This window comes from Elephantulus edwardii, unplaced genomic scaffold (genome assembly GCF_000299155.1).
Source record: "Elephantulus edwardii isolate Elephantulus edwardi_28Jun2011 unplaced genomic scaffold, EleEdw1.0 scaffold00011, whole genome shotgun sequence".
In the NCBI taxonomy this organism is placed as follows: Eukaryota; Metazoa; Chordata; class Mammalia; order Macroscelidea; family Macroscelididae; genus Elephantulus; species Elephantulus edwardii.
The window spans coordinates 1,348,647-1,362,432 of NW_006399761.1; the positions used below are offsets into that span (position 1 = coordinate 1,348,647).

The window sequence follows — 13,786 nt, forward strand, 5'->3', positions numbered from 1 at the left end:
CGCACATATCACGTAGCCAGGAAACATTGGGCCTTTTCTCCTTCTAAGACAGAGCTTTCTACTGTATTCTACCAAAAATGCTCCCACCAGTCTTCTCAATCTGCACACACCAATAAGGAGAACGGGGCCAGAGCTCCCTGTCACCAGCACTGCAGCTGGACAAGTCTCGCCTTGATTTGACATAAAGCATTGGCTCCTCCATCCACAGGCCTCCCCCACCCGCAGCCTCTGAGGCCCAGTCCCAAGCTCTGCCTCCCACAGGTCCGCTCTGTGGACACTCTGGGCCTGCCCTCCCACGTGGCCTGGCTGCGTCATGCGTTGGGTTCTGAGGCCCAGGTGTCTCCTCTGCCTGTCCAGACTTCATGGATGACTGAGGCTAAAGCAGAGATGGTCAGCCACGGGTGGAGAGAGGACGCGTGGTAGTTTCACCGTGGAGAGCGGTTCGTGTGACACTGGGCAGTACTCACCAGGCTGGATGCCGTGACCTCGCTACAAGAGACTCCCTTGGGGCTGATCAGGAAGTGGTCCTGCTCCTTGCTGACTCGTAACTGGAGAAGAGACATAAAGGGGTGCTCAGGGGCCAGGGGAGACGGGTTGATGCCAAGGATGCTCTGATGGGACCCCTTCTCTCCCAGCATCCACTGCACCCAAGTTTTCCTCCAAAGAGCTTTTCTCCTTCTCTCTTCTCCACTTATGGCAGCTCTGAGAGAGACACCTTCCTTCACTTAGAGCTACAAGTTGTTAAGTACCAATGAGTTGGAACTGACTCGTGGCTGACCATCCAGCGGGCTTTCCGAGGCAGTCAACCCCATGGGAGAAGACTGCACCCACCAGACCGTCTATCCGAGGTACCTAATGTGGTTAGAAACCGCGGAAGGTCTGGGTGAATGTTCCTCCCAGGCCACCAGCAGGGCTCCTTTTGGATTTAGTGCGGGCCCCCGCCCCAGGACGCTCTCCTTACCGTGACGTAGGTGTCGCTTAGCTGGGCCCAGCCGTAAATGTCCAGGAGGCGGTAGACGCTGCTGATCTTGCACCGCATGAGTCGCTCCCCCTTGGCCAGATTCAGGGAGTCAGCCGTGTGGAGGTCGTTGATGGGCGTCATCGAGGAGAAGTCTAAGGGGGCAGCGGCCGTGCTCAGGGCCAGGGGCCCGCTGTCCTCCCTCACCCCGCCCCAGTGCGCCCCAAGTTCCCCCTAGCATGACAGCTCCACAAGGGACGTTGCCAGACAGAGAAAGAAGCCGCCTTTGGCTGCCAGAGCTAAGTCCTTAAATGTTACTGTTGTTGTTACTGTTGGGAGGTGCTGCCATCAAGTGGATCACATTCATAGTGACCCTGTCAACAAAAGGTCTGAACCTTGTCCTACCCTGAGCCACTTTCAGGAGCTCCAACATGCTGGAGCACCTTGCTGTAGTCATTGCACCACTCCACCTCACACAGGGGCCTCCTCTCCTCTTCCCACCCTCCGCCTTTCCCCGCATGATGTCTTTTTCCAAGGACAGGCCCCGCCCTGCCTATCAACCTGCACAAAGCATCTTAGATGACGTTTCAGCCTCCTTGCCTCAAAGCAGCACCCTGGCTGGACTTATTCCCAGATAGACTTGAAAGTGGTTATACAGTGAAAACCCAGAGAGTGCCCAGCGCGGTCCTCTGCTTAGCAGGGTAGGAATGGCATTGCTTCTGGTCAAAAATCATGGCCAAACTCAAGGTCACAGAACGAAGGGATCTTAAGCCTGCTAAGCTTACCATAAATGCTAAAGGTGGAGACTAAATAAAGGCCAGAATTTCTTCTAAAAAGAAATATGGGTATATTCTGTGTTCATTTCAATAAGAAGTTACTAATCATTGCTGTGATGTGCTGTCCAGGCAGCTACGACTCCTGCTGACCCTGTGAATAGCCCTGCCCTGTGCCGTCTGCGTGATCTCAGACGTGCTCCGGCCCACTGCTGCAGGCACTGCCTCGGTCCGTCTCGTTGAGGGTCTCCCTCACTTTCGTTGACTTTTCTGAGGACTGGCCCCTCCCGACAAGGTGACTGAAGTATCATTAGGTCTGCGATTATCACTTATCATTAGAAATGCAATTATCTCATCACATCATTTGGACTGTACCATGTAACAGCATTTGCTGTGACTGAGATGCAGGGCAAAGTGCCAGGCCTGCCAGGAAGCCAAGCCACAGCTTTCCTGAGAAGCCACAGTCTCTGAAGTCGGCACCTCTGTGGTTGGCTAAAGGGCCTGAGGCCTCAGGCAGTGCACATCTGTATCTCCATAAACGTGCAGTGCGCTGGGTGGTTTTTCATTCTTTCTGGGCATTTTGAGTGGTATGATGGAATTTGGAAGTGAGCCTATGGGGTTTAATAGTCTTGTTCCCAGGGCATCTGGAAGGTCTGAAGAGCTCTGTCCAGTGTGTTCCAGTGACCACAGTGCCAGGGCCTGCGTGCCTCGTGCCTCAGAGCAGTGCCGCTGTGCCCTAGCGCTCCGATGACTCAGTGTTTAGGAATCAGTGGAGGAATGACTAGGAAAGGACTCCAGCTAATAGGGGAGCTGGCCAGGAGCCTCGTCCAGCTTCCCACTGACAACTCTAATGGGATTAAAATGCCGTCCGGAGCCCCCTAATAAACCTCACAGCACGATGCGTGTGCTGCATCAAGTTTCCCATTAGCTGAGATGATGCCTGCCTGGCACAGATGGGTGCTGCCAAAGCATCAGGAAGCAAGCGGAGTGGACACTCACGGCCTGAGCGGACCGATGTGACCCACAACCAGGACGTTGTCCTGCACACAAGGTTGTCAGGGACAGCAGCAGACCAAAAGCCCGGCTAGTCTGACAAGAACAAAGATTGAATTTCCAAGTAAGTTGACTGGCCTGAATTCCTCAGCACAGGATGGGCATCTCTGCCTCCTCTCAGACCACAAGAAGGCGTAGCACATCAGAAGTGGAAGTTCTCCAGGCACAAATAAGGTTATTGTGGTCTTCAAACCCATACTTGTTTGAGTCCTCCTTTTGCAAATAACTATGAGGAGAAACGTGGCATCAGAATTGGAGGAAGACTCATCAACAACTTGCGTTATGCAGTTGACACAACCTTGCTGAAACTGAGGAGGACCTGAAACATTTGTGGCAGAAGGTTAAGGACTGCAATCTTCAATATGGATTTAAGTGCAACTTCAAAGATTCTCAAAAATTCAAAACAAAGATTCTCACCACTGGGCCAACTGACAGCATCATGATAAATGGAGAAGAGACTGATATTGCTAACAATTTCAGCTTGCTCATTTCCACAATCACTCTTGGCTCCAGCAGTCAGGAAATCAAAAGGAAAATTACACTGGAAAAAAAAAATCTATGAGGGCCCTTTCAAGAGCGCTAAAGAGCAAAGATGTCAGTCTAGAGACTAGGTGCACCTGATCTAGACCATAGGCTTTTCAATTACTTGCTATGTGTCAGAGAGCTGGACAATGACTAAGTATGACAGAGGAAGGATCAATGGCTTTGAGTTGTGCTGTTGGAGAAGAGTACTAAACATACTATCATGACGGCTAAGAGAACTAACAGGTTTGTCTTGGATAGTGTGAAACCAAGCTCCTCCTTGGAGGCAAAGATTTTGAAGTTGTGTCTTGCATACTTTGGGCATGCGGCCAGGAGGGACCAATCCTCAGAGAAGGACATCATTCTTAGAAGGATGAAGGGACAGCACAGAAGAGGAAGACCCTTGATTGGCACAGTAACTGAGGTAATGGGGGTAGGTGTGTTGGAGACAGAGGGACTATCTTGGGGTAGGTAAGACAGTGTTCAAAACTATTGTGTGTAGGGTCACTATGAGTCGCAGGTGACTCGATTGCACATAACAACACCACCACCACCAGACTTCCAGTGAGGACTGTAAACACTTTGTCACATGGGGACCTGTGTCCCCACCATGTGGAGTTCTGGCTGTGAGAACAGGCTCACCACAGGATCAGGTGGCAGAAGGGAACAAGAGGGCTACACGGAAGTTGAACGCTCTGCTTATAGCATCTCAACAGAATGAATGGTTATGAGGGTCAGGCTCACAAGTCAGGATGTCTGAGAGCCATAGTCCCCCTGTTTACAACTACAAGCAACTCAGTGATTTCTTAAAGTAGCTAAGAAAGCACAGAAGAAAGCCGAACATGCACCAAAGCCTTCTGTGAAATGCTGAGACTAACGCCAGCTATCCTATGGACAGCCAAATAAGAGACGTGTGCTGGAGAAGGTGCAGCCAGCGGGCTCCTGGGAGGCAAGGATGCTGAAGCTTCCTCTCACATACTTTAGGCATGTTGCTAAAAGAGGCTGGCTATTCCTGGGAGAGGGACATCATGCTTGAAAAAGTGGAGATACAGCATGCTTGATGGCACCTGACAACCTCCATACAGACAAAGGACAGTCTGGTGGCCTCGTCAGTGGGTAGTGGCACTAACCACTGTTAGTGTCTGCTGTGCCTCTCTGGTGGGTCAAATCAACCAACTGTTCCAAGGGAGAAAGAGGCACAATTTCCTCTCGTGCTTTGGCAACCTACAACCCAGGGGAGGGTCAGCTATGAGTCAATTCTGATTCAACGGCAATGAGTCAGTCAGTTGTCAATGCAAACAAATAAACAAACCCCAAACCCTAATTACAGAGTGAACGGAGTGAACGACAGAGGGTGACTCTCTGGGCTTGAACTCATGACACTTGGGAAGTACCTCCTCTCTCCACATCCCCTGTTTAAGAAGCTCTGGGTCTGTACCAATCAGATTTGAAAGGCAGCTTCAAATTTGGGGAGGGGGGCAACCTCTTCCTTTCTTCTGCTGATCACTGTTACAATGAACATGGGTCTACATGATACAATGATACTGATACAAAGAACACGGGTCTACATGATACAATGATGATACCGATACAATGAACATGAAAACTAGGAGAGAGACTACAATGAGTATAAGAGAACAATCCGACAACACACAATCAGGATTGATACAAAAGAAGAAAAAGTTTTCAAATGAAAAAATACCTGGGTATACAAACTATAGAAAGTTACAGCACCCTTGGGGCAAAATTCCATTAAGAAGAAAGGTACAATTACATGCTTCCTACAACATTTCTGGTGGAGCTCTGGTAGCCTAGTGGTAAGGTGTCTGCTCTGCTAACACAGAGGTACATGGTTTGAATCCACCAGAAAAAAATGGACAATTTCCTTCCATGTGATTTGCTGCCTCTGAAAACCACGGGTGGGTCAGCAAGGGGTCGGTTATGACCTGAGAACACATAACAATAGTCACCATCTCTGAGATACAAAGAAAAGAGGGAAATCCACAAACACTTGAAAAAATATTTTTTAAAAAGACTTGGTTACCTACAAAGGACTAAAAACTAGGCTGCCTCAAATTTCTTTGCTAAGAGTCACATATGCCTTTGGGTACAGACGTCTTTTAAGAGATGAGCCTAAAATAAAGTAATCCTAAACAGGTTGGGGGGAAAAATCATCAAAAGTATGCCAGGGAACTATAAAGAAAATGAAACAGAGGTTATAATGATGATATCAAAGCATATTAGATAAAGCAATATTCTCTTTGGCAAACAGACATTTTACTGGATTTTGCATGGATTAGGGAGCTCTGGTGTTCTAGTGGCTAGGGAGCTGCACTGCCATCCCAAAGGTCCTGCTTCTCTGGTGATTTGAACCCTCCAGGGGCTCTGCAGGGGAATGACGGGCCATCTCCCACGGTGCGATTCACAGCCTCTGAATATCTGCTGGAGGGTCAGCTGTAAGTTACTTTCAACTTATTGGCAATGAGGTGAGGTTTATATGTATTAAAAAGAATCTTAATAAAGACATAACTATAAAGAATACTTCTACTCTGAATAACATTTCATCAATATACAGTGAACAAAACATACTTTTAAAAAAAGCAACTAACAGAAATAAAATATAGTAGGAGATGCAAGACATAATAGATTTTTTTATAAAACTATAAAGATGGAAATAAAGTACATCCCCTAGAAAATGAGTCTATATCCATGTATCATGTCAAATGATAACTTTCTGTCACATTTCAAATTGTTGTTATGTGCCATCAAGTCACTTGTGACTCACAACAGCTCTGAAGCCTGCTCTATCCTGAGCGAGTCCCACTGACTCCGACACATCTAATCCCATTGCCCCAGTCACTGTGTCAATCCATCTCATCCAGGGTCTTCCTCTCCTGCGCTGTCCCTCCACCTTTCCAAGCATGATGTCCTTCTCAAAGGACTGGCTCCTCCTGGCCATGTGCCCAAAGCATGTGAGACGGAGCTTCAAAATCCTTGCCTCCAAGGAGCAGCCTGGTTTCACCTTCCCCAAGACAAGCCTGTTATAATTTGTCCAATTATAAATCAATGAAACTACTTTAGAACACAAACCTTTTTTTAAAAAAACAGAAAGTCAACTATTTGGAAGTTGCGGCTGCACAGCTCTCAGAATAAACATCAAACCAAATCAGCAGTGTAAACTATCTAGAAATTAATGATACTACAAATATTGTTTGCTAAAACTCACTGGATAAAGCCAAAGCTGGGCTTGGGGGTGGGAGAATACTTTTCCAAGGCTAGGAATCTTTAAACGTGGACTACCCCATCTTTATCTCATGGAGCAGCAGGTGGGTTTGAACTTCCAACCTTTCGGTCAAAGCAGTCAAATGCTTTGATGACCACGTTATTGGGACATCTCAAAGAAAAGCTATGACTTACTAAATAAAGTCAAAAGTTTATGAAGGAGGAAACTTAGTAAGCTAGATAATGAAATCTAAGAGTTGATTTCTATGAGAAAGGCTTTGGGAAAGTCTACAAAGCAATCAACAAAGAGGAGCTGGAAGTCCACATGCAGAGTGAGAAGAGGAAGTCAAAGAGGAAGTCACTCTGCCCTCAGCAGAAACCCTAAAAGGGAGAACTGAGGCACAGACGGAGATCTGTACACCAATGTTCATAGCAGCGTTATTCACCATCTCAAGAACATGGAAACAGCCCAAATGTCCAACCACAAATGAATGGATTGAGAAATTATGGTGCATTCACACAATGGAATACTATGCAGCACGCAGGAGCAATGATTTTGTAATTATTACCTAACTTGGGAGGGACTGGAGAGCATTATGCTGAGTGAATGAACTCAGTCCCACAACAATATATATTGTATAAAACTGTTTTTGTAGAATGAGTGTAAGGATCTAAGAGGGTGGGAGAGGTTGGAAGCAGAGGGATGAGGATGTACAGGGTTGAGGTTGTACAGTTTGTTGGGTGGGGGTATGAGGGAAATGGAAAGAATTTGTTCTTGAAAACAATGCATTCAATTTTATAAATAAACTAGTAGAAAATTAAAAAAAAACACCCTCTAAATGGTGCAAATACTACAAGTCATTTGAAGAGTTTTTGAAAGTTCCAAAACACAGATTATTTTGGTGCCAAAAATTTACTCAAGCAGCAGCAAAATAAATCAAATCCCCAGTTAAAATGAAAGGGGGAAAATGTACAAGAAAAAAAAAATCATAAGAATGTCTCACATCTGGATGACTTAACACTAAACAAAAACCCCAACCACTCTCAAAACAAACTTACTGTCACTGAGCTGAAACTGATTCACAGCTGATCCTCCAGTTTAAACTGCACCCGAGGAGATTGCCTATCCTTCTTCTGAGGAGCCAGGGATGGATTCGAACCACCAGAGAGGCAGGAGCACTGGGTTAGCAGAGCAATTTCTTAGGGACCATGCTAACAGAGCACCTTCAAGAACCAGATCTTTTTCATCTCATTTAAACTTCATCAGAACAACAACAACAAAAGGAGTGTCCTAATTCATGTTATGAAATTATAGACTTTCTCCAGTATCAGACATAATGGCCAGAAAAGCATACGGCTGACCCATCTCACGCATGAAGACAGATAAGAAACTCCTTAGTCAAATGCTAACATATCTGGAAGAACATTTTTAAAAGAATGGCACACGAGTAATCCAACATTCAGAAACCCATTCATTACACGAGCAGCTCAGAGGAAGAAAAAGAAATATATATGGTAAAAGGTAACATCCATTTCCGAGAAAAACTCATAGTTAACTAGACTTGAACGGGCTCTTTTAAAAACACATACACACAAAATTATCTCAAACTCTTATGGTAAAAAAGCACCCATTAAAATCAGAAACAAGACAAAATGATTATTTTCCAACCCTCCAATCTATTATTAAACGTTATTCAGAGAGTTCTAAGGGCTGTGATGGGGAAAACGAGAGAAAAGAGCTGAAGGGTCGAAGTAAAGGAGACAAAATCAGCATGATTTGCAGATGACGTGATTTTCTAGACACAGAACCCAAGAGAATGAAATGAAATATTAAAAAATAAAAGCTCTACAAGAAGCTCGTTTAAATCTATATATACAATGATCTTCCTACACGCCAGCTTTAAGAAGAAAAGGAAACAGGGCAAGTTTCCTTCACAGTAACAGGAATACACTGGATATCTAGGGAAACGTCCAGAAATCTTGGGGATGGTATGAAGAAAACTCAACTTCTCTCGCAGACATTAAAGGAGATAGAGTAAGTGGAAAATTCACTTTGTTCTGAAAGGGTCTACGATGTCGTCTTGTGAGTATTTTTTGAGTACCTGGTGTGTGCCGCATGGAGCTCTGGGGGTGCAGTCCACGGGGAGTCACAGGGCCACCTCAAAGGCTTGGCCAGCAGCTCCTCCAGAGAAAGGCGGGCAATCTCCTCCAATGCGATTCACAGCTCCGAAAACCCAGCGCTGGAGGGTCAGCGATGAGTCATTCTGATGTGAGAACACGGGCTTGAGTTTCGGAGTGTGTACCAGGCACCCTGCTAGAACACAGCCGTAACAACAGAAGGCAAACTCGGTGCCGGGGCGTCGGAACTGACTCAGAGCTGACCCTCCAGGGGGTTTTCCGAGTCTGTAAATCACACAGGAGGAGACTGACCATCCTTCTTCCAAATGGCTGCTGAGAGATTAGAACAAGCTCGGGGAGTGGGGGGGGGGGGATGCCACCTTTGTGTTAGCCGCATCATCCTCTACCCAGTAGGTCACGAGAGCCCCCCCAAACAGAAAACTGTCAATTTACCAAATGACCACCAAATTAATCTATTCATCCACTGTGATCCCAATCCAATTCCAAGAGGGAACGTTTGGAGGCTGGAGCGGGTCCTTGAAGAAAGTTCTAACCCAATGATGCAGAGTTACGTGTCACGGCATCAGAGCGGACTCGTGACTGACCGTCCTGCGGGCTCTCAGAGACATGAGAGACTTCCCACCTTTCCTCCTCGGGGAAGCACTTGCATTCGAAACGCCTTCCTCACCCACGAGGCCACCAGAGCTCCCCTGTCTAATACTCAACATTTAAAAGATATCATTTGCAGTTAGGTAGATTGTGATTCGTGGCATTTCAGAGAAGGAAGAAACGTGGACAATGACCCAAGAACCACTGGAAGGTGAATTATTACATCTGTTTGTCCTAGTAGATGGTACAGATGGAGAAAGAACCTCTAAGCATGCCATTCAAGGCATAAAGCATACATAAAAAGCGACTTAACACCATGGGGATGAAGTAATTTTCCCCAGATAAAAACATCAAGGACAATATTAAAAGAAAATAGAAACTAGTAGGAGAATGCAGTGGATTTGTCAGATAACAGGAAGATAGCCCTTTTTATACTTTCAAATTGACAGGCAAAAAGTACACAAATAAATAATTGACACAAGTACGGATAGGCAATTTACTGCCAGAAGATGAGGCCCAATGTAGATGGGAACATATGCACTCTCATTAGTAATCAAATGCGCACTAAGATGCCAGTAAATAAATATTTATCACTTACCAAACTGGAAGGAGAAAGGAATGATAAAACCTACCAGCAGAGACTGTGGTGGAGAAAAGTGCACTGAGTGGGAGGTAAGCTGTTCCTATCTTTCTGCAGGGTGGTTTGCTAAGTAGTGCATCAAAGCTCTACATAATCATAGATTATCCTAAAAGATGCATATTGCATTGTTAATCACAACAGCAAAAAGCTGGACACAACCTAAAGTCCAATGATGATGATCATGTGGAGTTGGAACTCAGAGCTGATTCTCCAGTGGGTTTTCAGAGGCGGTACACTGCGTGCGAGGAGACTGCCCTTCCTTCTCCCTGGAGCACCTGGTAGATTTGAACCATGCGCCTTTGAGCTGGCAGCATGACTCATTACCACTAAGCTACCAGAGCTTCCTAAAAGTCCAATGATAGGAAGTTGACTAAACAAGCTTCTTATGCAGCTAGGCCATAAAACATGCATCTGCTCAAAATTATATGGTTAAATTATATTTTATTATATGTTGTTTTTGTTGTTATGGGCTTGTGAGAGTTGCTTGTGACTCATAGAGACCCTATGTACAATAGCTCTGAACTCTGCTCTAGACTGAGCCCATCTTGCTGTCTCTGACATGCCTACCCCTATTACTGCATCAATCCATCTCATCTGGGGTCTTCCTTGCCTGTGCTATCCCTCCACCTTTCCAATCACTATGCCCTTCTTTAAGGATTGGTCCCTCCTGGCCATGTGCCCAAAGTATGTGAGATGGAGCTTCAAAATTCTTGCCTCCAAGGAGCAGCCTGGTTCAGCCTCTCCCAGACAGATCTGTTCATCTTTTGGTGGTCCATGATATGTTTAATACTCTTCTCCAGCACCACAGCTCAAAGGCATTGCATTTTCTTCTATCACCCTTATTCATTGTCTAGCTCTCTGTTGCATAGCAAGTAGGTTATTTAAACTACATCCCTATTATGAGCCTATTTTTTGTTTGCATTGTCTACATATATTGAGAGAAAGGCTAAAAAAAATACACCAAAATTTTGGATCAGTAGTTTCTCCAGTGGTGCAAATGGTCCACACAGTCACTGACAACTGGAAGGTGGCTGGTTAGAGTCTACCCAGAGGTAGCTGGGAGGAGAGATGTGGGGATCCTTCAGGAAAAGCCATCCATTGAAAATTCCACACACATGGTTGTCATAAGTTGGTATCATCTCAACAGCATCAGGACTCTTCTTATTTTAAGAACCCAGTACCATGATTTTTATTCCCCTTTCCCAATTATTTTCCTAGTTTTCTATTATATGTAATCTTGTGAGGATCTTGTTGAGGAGAAAGTAATTCTTTGATATCCTTTAACATAGCAGAGAATGCTTCCTCATCCAGGAAAGCAGCTTCATGCCTCCTCCTATTCCCCTCAGTCCCTGTCTGTGGGTCTGTCCATGTGGTGTGTCCAGTGGGGCACAGAGCCTGGCTTCAGTGACCTTCTCCGAAGCCCAACATCACAGTTCCTGGAAGCGGAGGATGCAGCAGCCTGAGTCAGAGCCGGACGTCCCCAGGCCATGAGGATTTTCCGTAGTGAGGATAACAGCCTTTGCATTGTGGTTCTGGAGACGAGGACTAACCATCTCATGGGTGGACAGGCTAGCGAACACGCAGGTCTGTCCTGGAGGGTGTGCAGCCAGGGTGCTCCTTACAGGCAAGGGGGGGTGAAACTACACCTCGCAGGCTCTGGTCACGTTGCCAAGGAAAGGATGGTCCTTGGAAAAAGACATCAAGCCGGGAAAGAGAGAGGGTCTCGGAGAGAAAGCAAGACCCTCCACAAGGTCATGAGACCAGCGCAGGGCAGGCCAAGGCTCAGAGCTGTTGTTCACAGGGTCACCAGGAGTCTGTGCACTTGATGACACCTAACAACAGCAGCAGGGTGACAAGGAGTACTGCCCTCACTCCCAGCCCCCGATCCTTCAAAGGGTATAAGGAGTAGACGATCATCTTCGAGTTGCAAAGCTCCTTCCTACCTACTAATCTACTTACGAGGGTCACACTGAGGTTATTGTCTCTGAGAGCAGGATGTCTTCCCCACAGAACTAGAAACAGGCTCTCCCTTAAGTGTCCATCCACCCCTGCATGCCCCTGCCACTCCTGGGCACCAAGGTTAAGGCTCCTGTGAGTCTTGGCTTTTGTAGCTGCAGAAACATCAGTGCCAGCAGTGCCTCCCGGGTGCTGGGCTCCCTCGGGCCGACTAATGCGACGGTGCCACTCGGTAACCTGGCAACCAAGCTGCTCCGGCTGCTCCTTCCTCTCCTCCCCCCACCCCACCCTCCACCTCTGCTCCTGGCAGCTCCCCAGCAGCCCACATACTCATGGAAGATGTCGGGAAGACGGCCTGGGAGGTGCTGGCCATGAAGTCCGCAATCTGCCGCAGGGCCCAGATGTTGGATGAGTTGTTCCCCTTCTTCATCTGCTCCTGGATGAGGCCTTCAAGCTCCTCTCTGAAGGACTGAAGCAGGACCCCAGGGGGACGGGTCTCAATACAGCTTCTCATGGGGAGGCCCCAAAAAAGGGTCTTCCAAGTGCTTCCCTCTTACCACTAGCCCCCTGGGGACAAGACTCTTCCAAGTCTCACCAGAACAAGGGCCTGCTGGGAACAGATCCTGTGTATCCTTCCTCTCTGCTCAGCCCCCCAGAACCCAGGGTGTCTCAGGGCCACGCAAGGGCCCCCACACCAGAAGTGGCAGCACTCGGAAGTCAAGAGACCCGTTTTAGATCAGAGCTGTGGAAGAAAAGTGCCACTGTCCCTCTGCACTAGCCATGCCTCTGGCTCCACTGTGTCTTCCTGTCCTCATTCACCTCACCAAAGGTAGGATCTGACCACTTCTGAAGTCCCTTCCGCTTCCAGCATCTGTGGCCTAGCTGGCGGGTAGGAAGTCGGGCAGCTTAACCCAAAAGCTGCTCCTGCTGGAGGGTCCTGTGCAATGACAGACACGGAGGCCACAAATACGGCGCTGCCGTCCACTAGGTGGCAGCGGGACACATTCAGGAGGAAGCAGCGTCTTAAACTAGTGGTCAACCTGAAAAGGGTCTGAAAGCAGCAGGCCTTCTCCAGCCTCAGAGTCGAGTCTCACCACTCAGGCCTGAAGCCTGGGCTGGGCCTGCCTCAGCGCCTCTCCTGCCACATCCACCATCCCTCCTGGTCACACCCTGGAGTCTCCCACAACTCCTCACCTCACTTGGGGAACCTTCAAGTCCTATGGAGTCATTCTACTCTGCACACTCATTCACCGCTGTGGACTGAGAACTCATAGTGGACCCTCCAGCAGGTTTTCAGAGGCTCTCGGTCATACGGGAGAACACTGCCCATCTTTTTGGTTCAGAGCAGCTGGTAGATTTGAACCTCCCAAGGGGAATCGCCTTTGAGTTAAGCCGCACAACTCCCTCCCCACCAGCTAGGCCACAGGTGCCAGAAGCAGAAGGGACTTCAGAAGTGGCCAGATCTTGCATTCTGACAGGTGAATGAGGACAGGTGGACACGGCTCCCCTGTGGGTCAGCTGTGCAGGGACTGCATAGCCCTCAAACCTCCCAGTGGCCATAGGGGTGGCCACAAGTCAGGTGGACTCTCCTGCCCCTACCACCAGCAACATACATTCATTCCTTCAGGGTCCTACGTGCACAGGTGTTCAAGGCCTCAGTACCCCCATGGGAGGGCCAACGCTCACTGCATGGTCTTCGCTGACGCCACACACTCCACAGGCAAGCTCTGCTCCCCAGAAAGTGGAGCCAGGCTTCCTGAACCCACAGGGCAAGCACCTGGTTATACAATTTTAACCTGGTGCGTTCCACCTCCCCACACTCCCCATCCCCACCTTACACCCTTTGTCCTCTCCCCACCCTGGCTGTCCCTTTCCCACCCCTGGCTGTCCCTTTCCCACCCCTGGCTGTCCCCTTCCCACCCCTGGCTGTCCCCT

General features: G+C 47.8%; 1 protein-coding gene across 2 annotated transcripts in view; it reads right to left on the reverse strand.

Moving 5' to 3' along the window:
• The window catches only part of ADD2 (adducin 2 (beta)), a 64,342-nt gene that overhangs the window by 41,457 nt on the left and 9,099 nt on the right, over nt 1-13,786 (reverse strand). For both annotated transcript variants that reach the window (XM_006880858.1, XM_006880859.1), the window contains 3 exons: nt 12,182-12,320; nt 962-1,113; nt 468-548 (listed from right to left, as the gene is read on the reverse strand). In XM_006880858.1, coding sequence (XP_006880920.1) covers nt 468-548; nt 962-1,113; nt 12,182-12,320 — 372 coding nt within the window. The remainder of the gene's footprint in view (nt 1-467; nt 549-961; nt 1,114-12,181; nt 12,321-13,786) is intronic.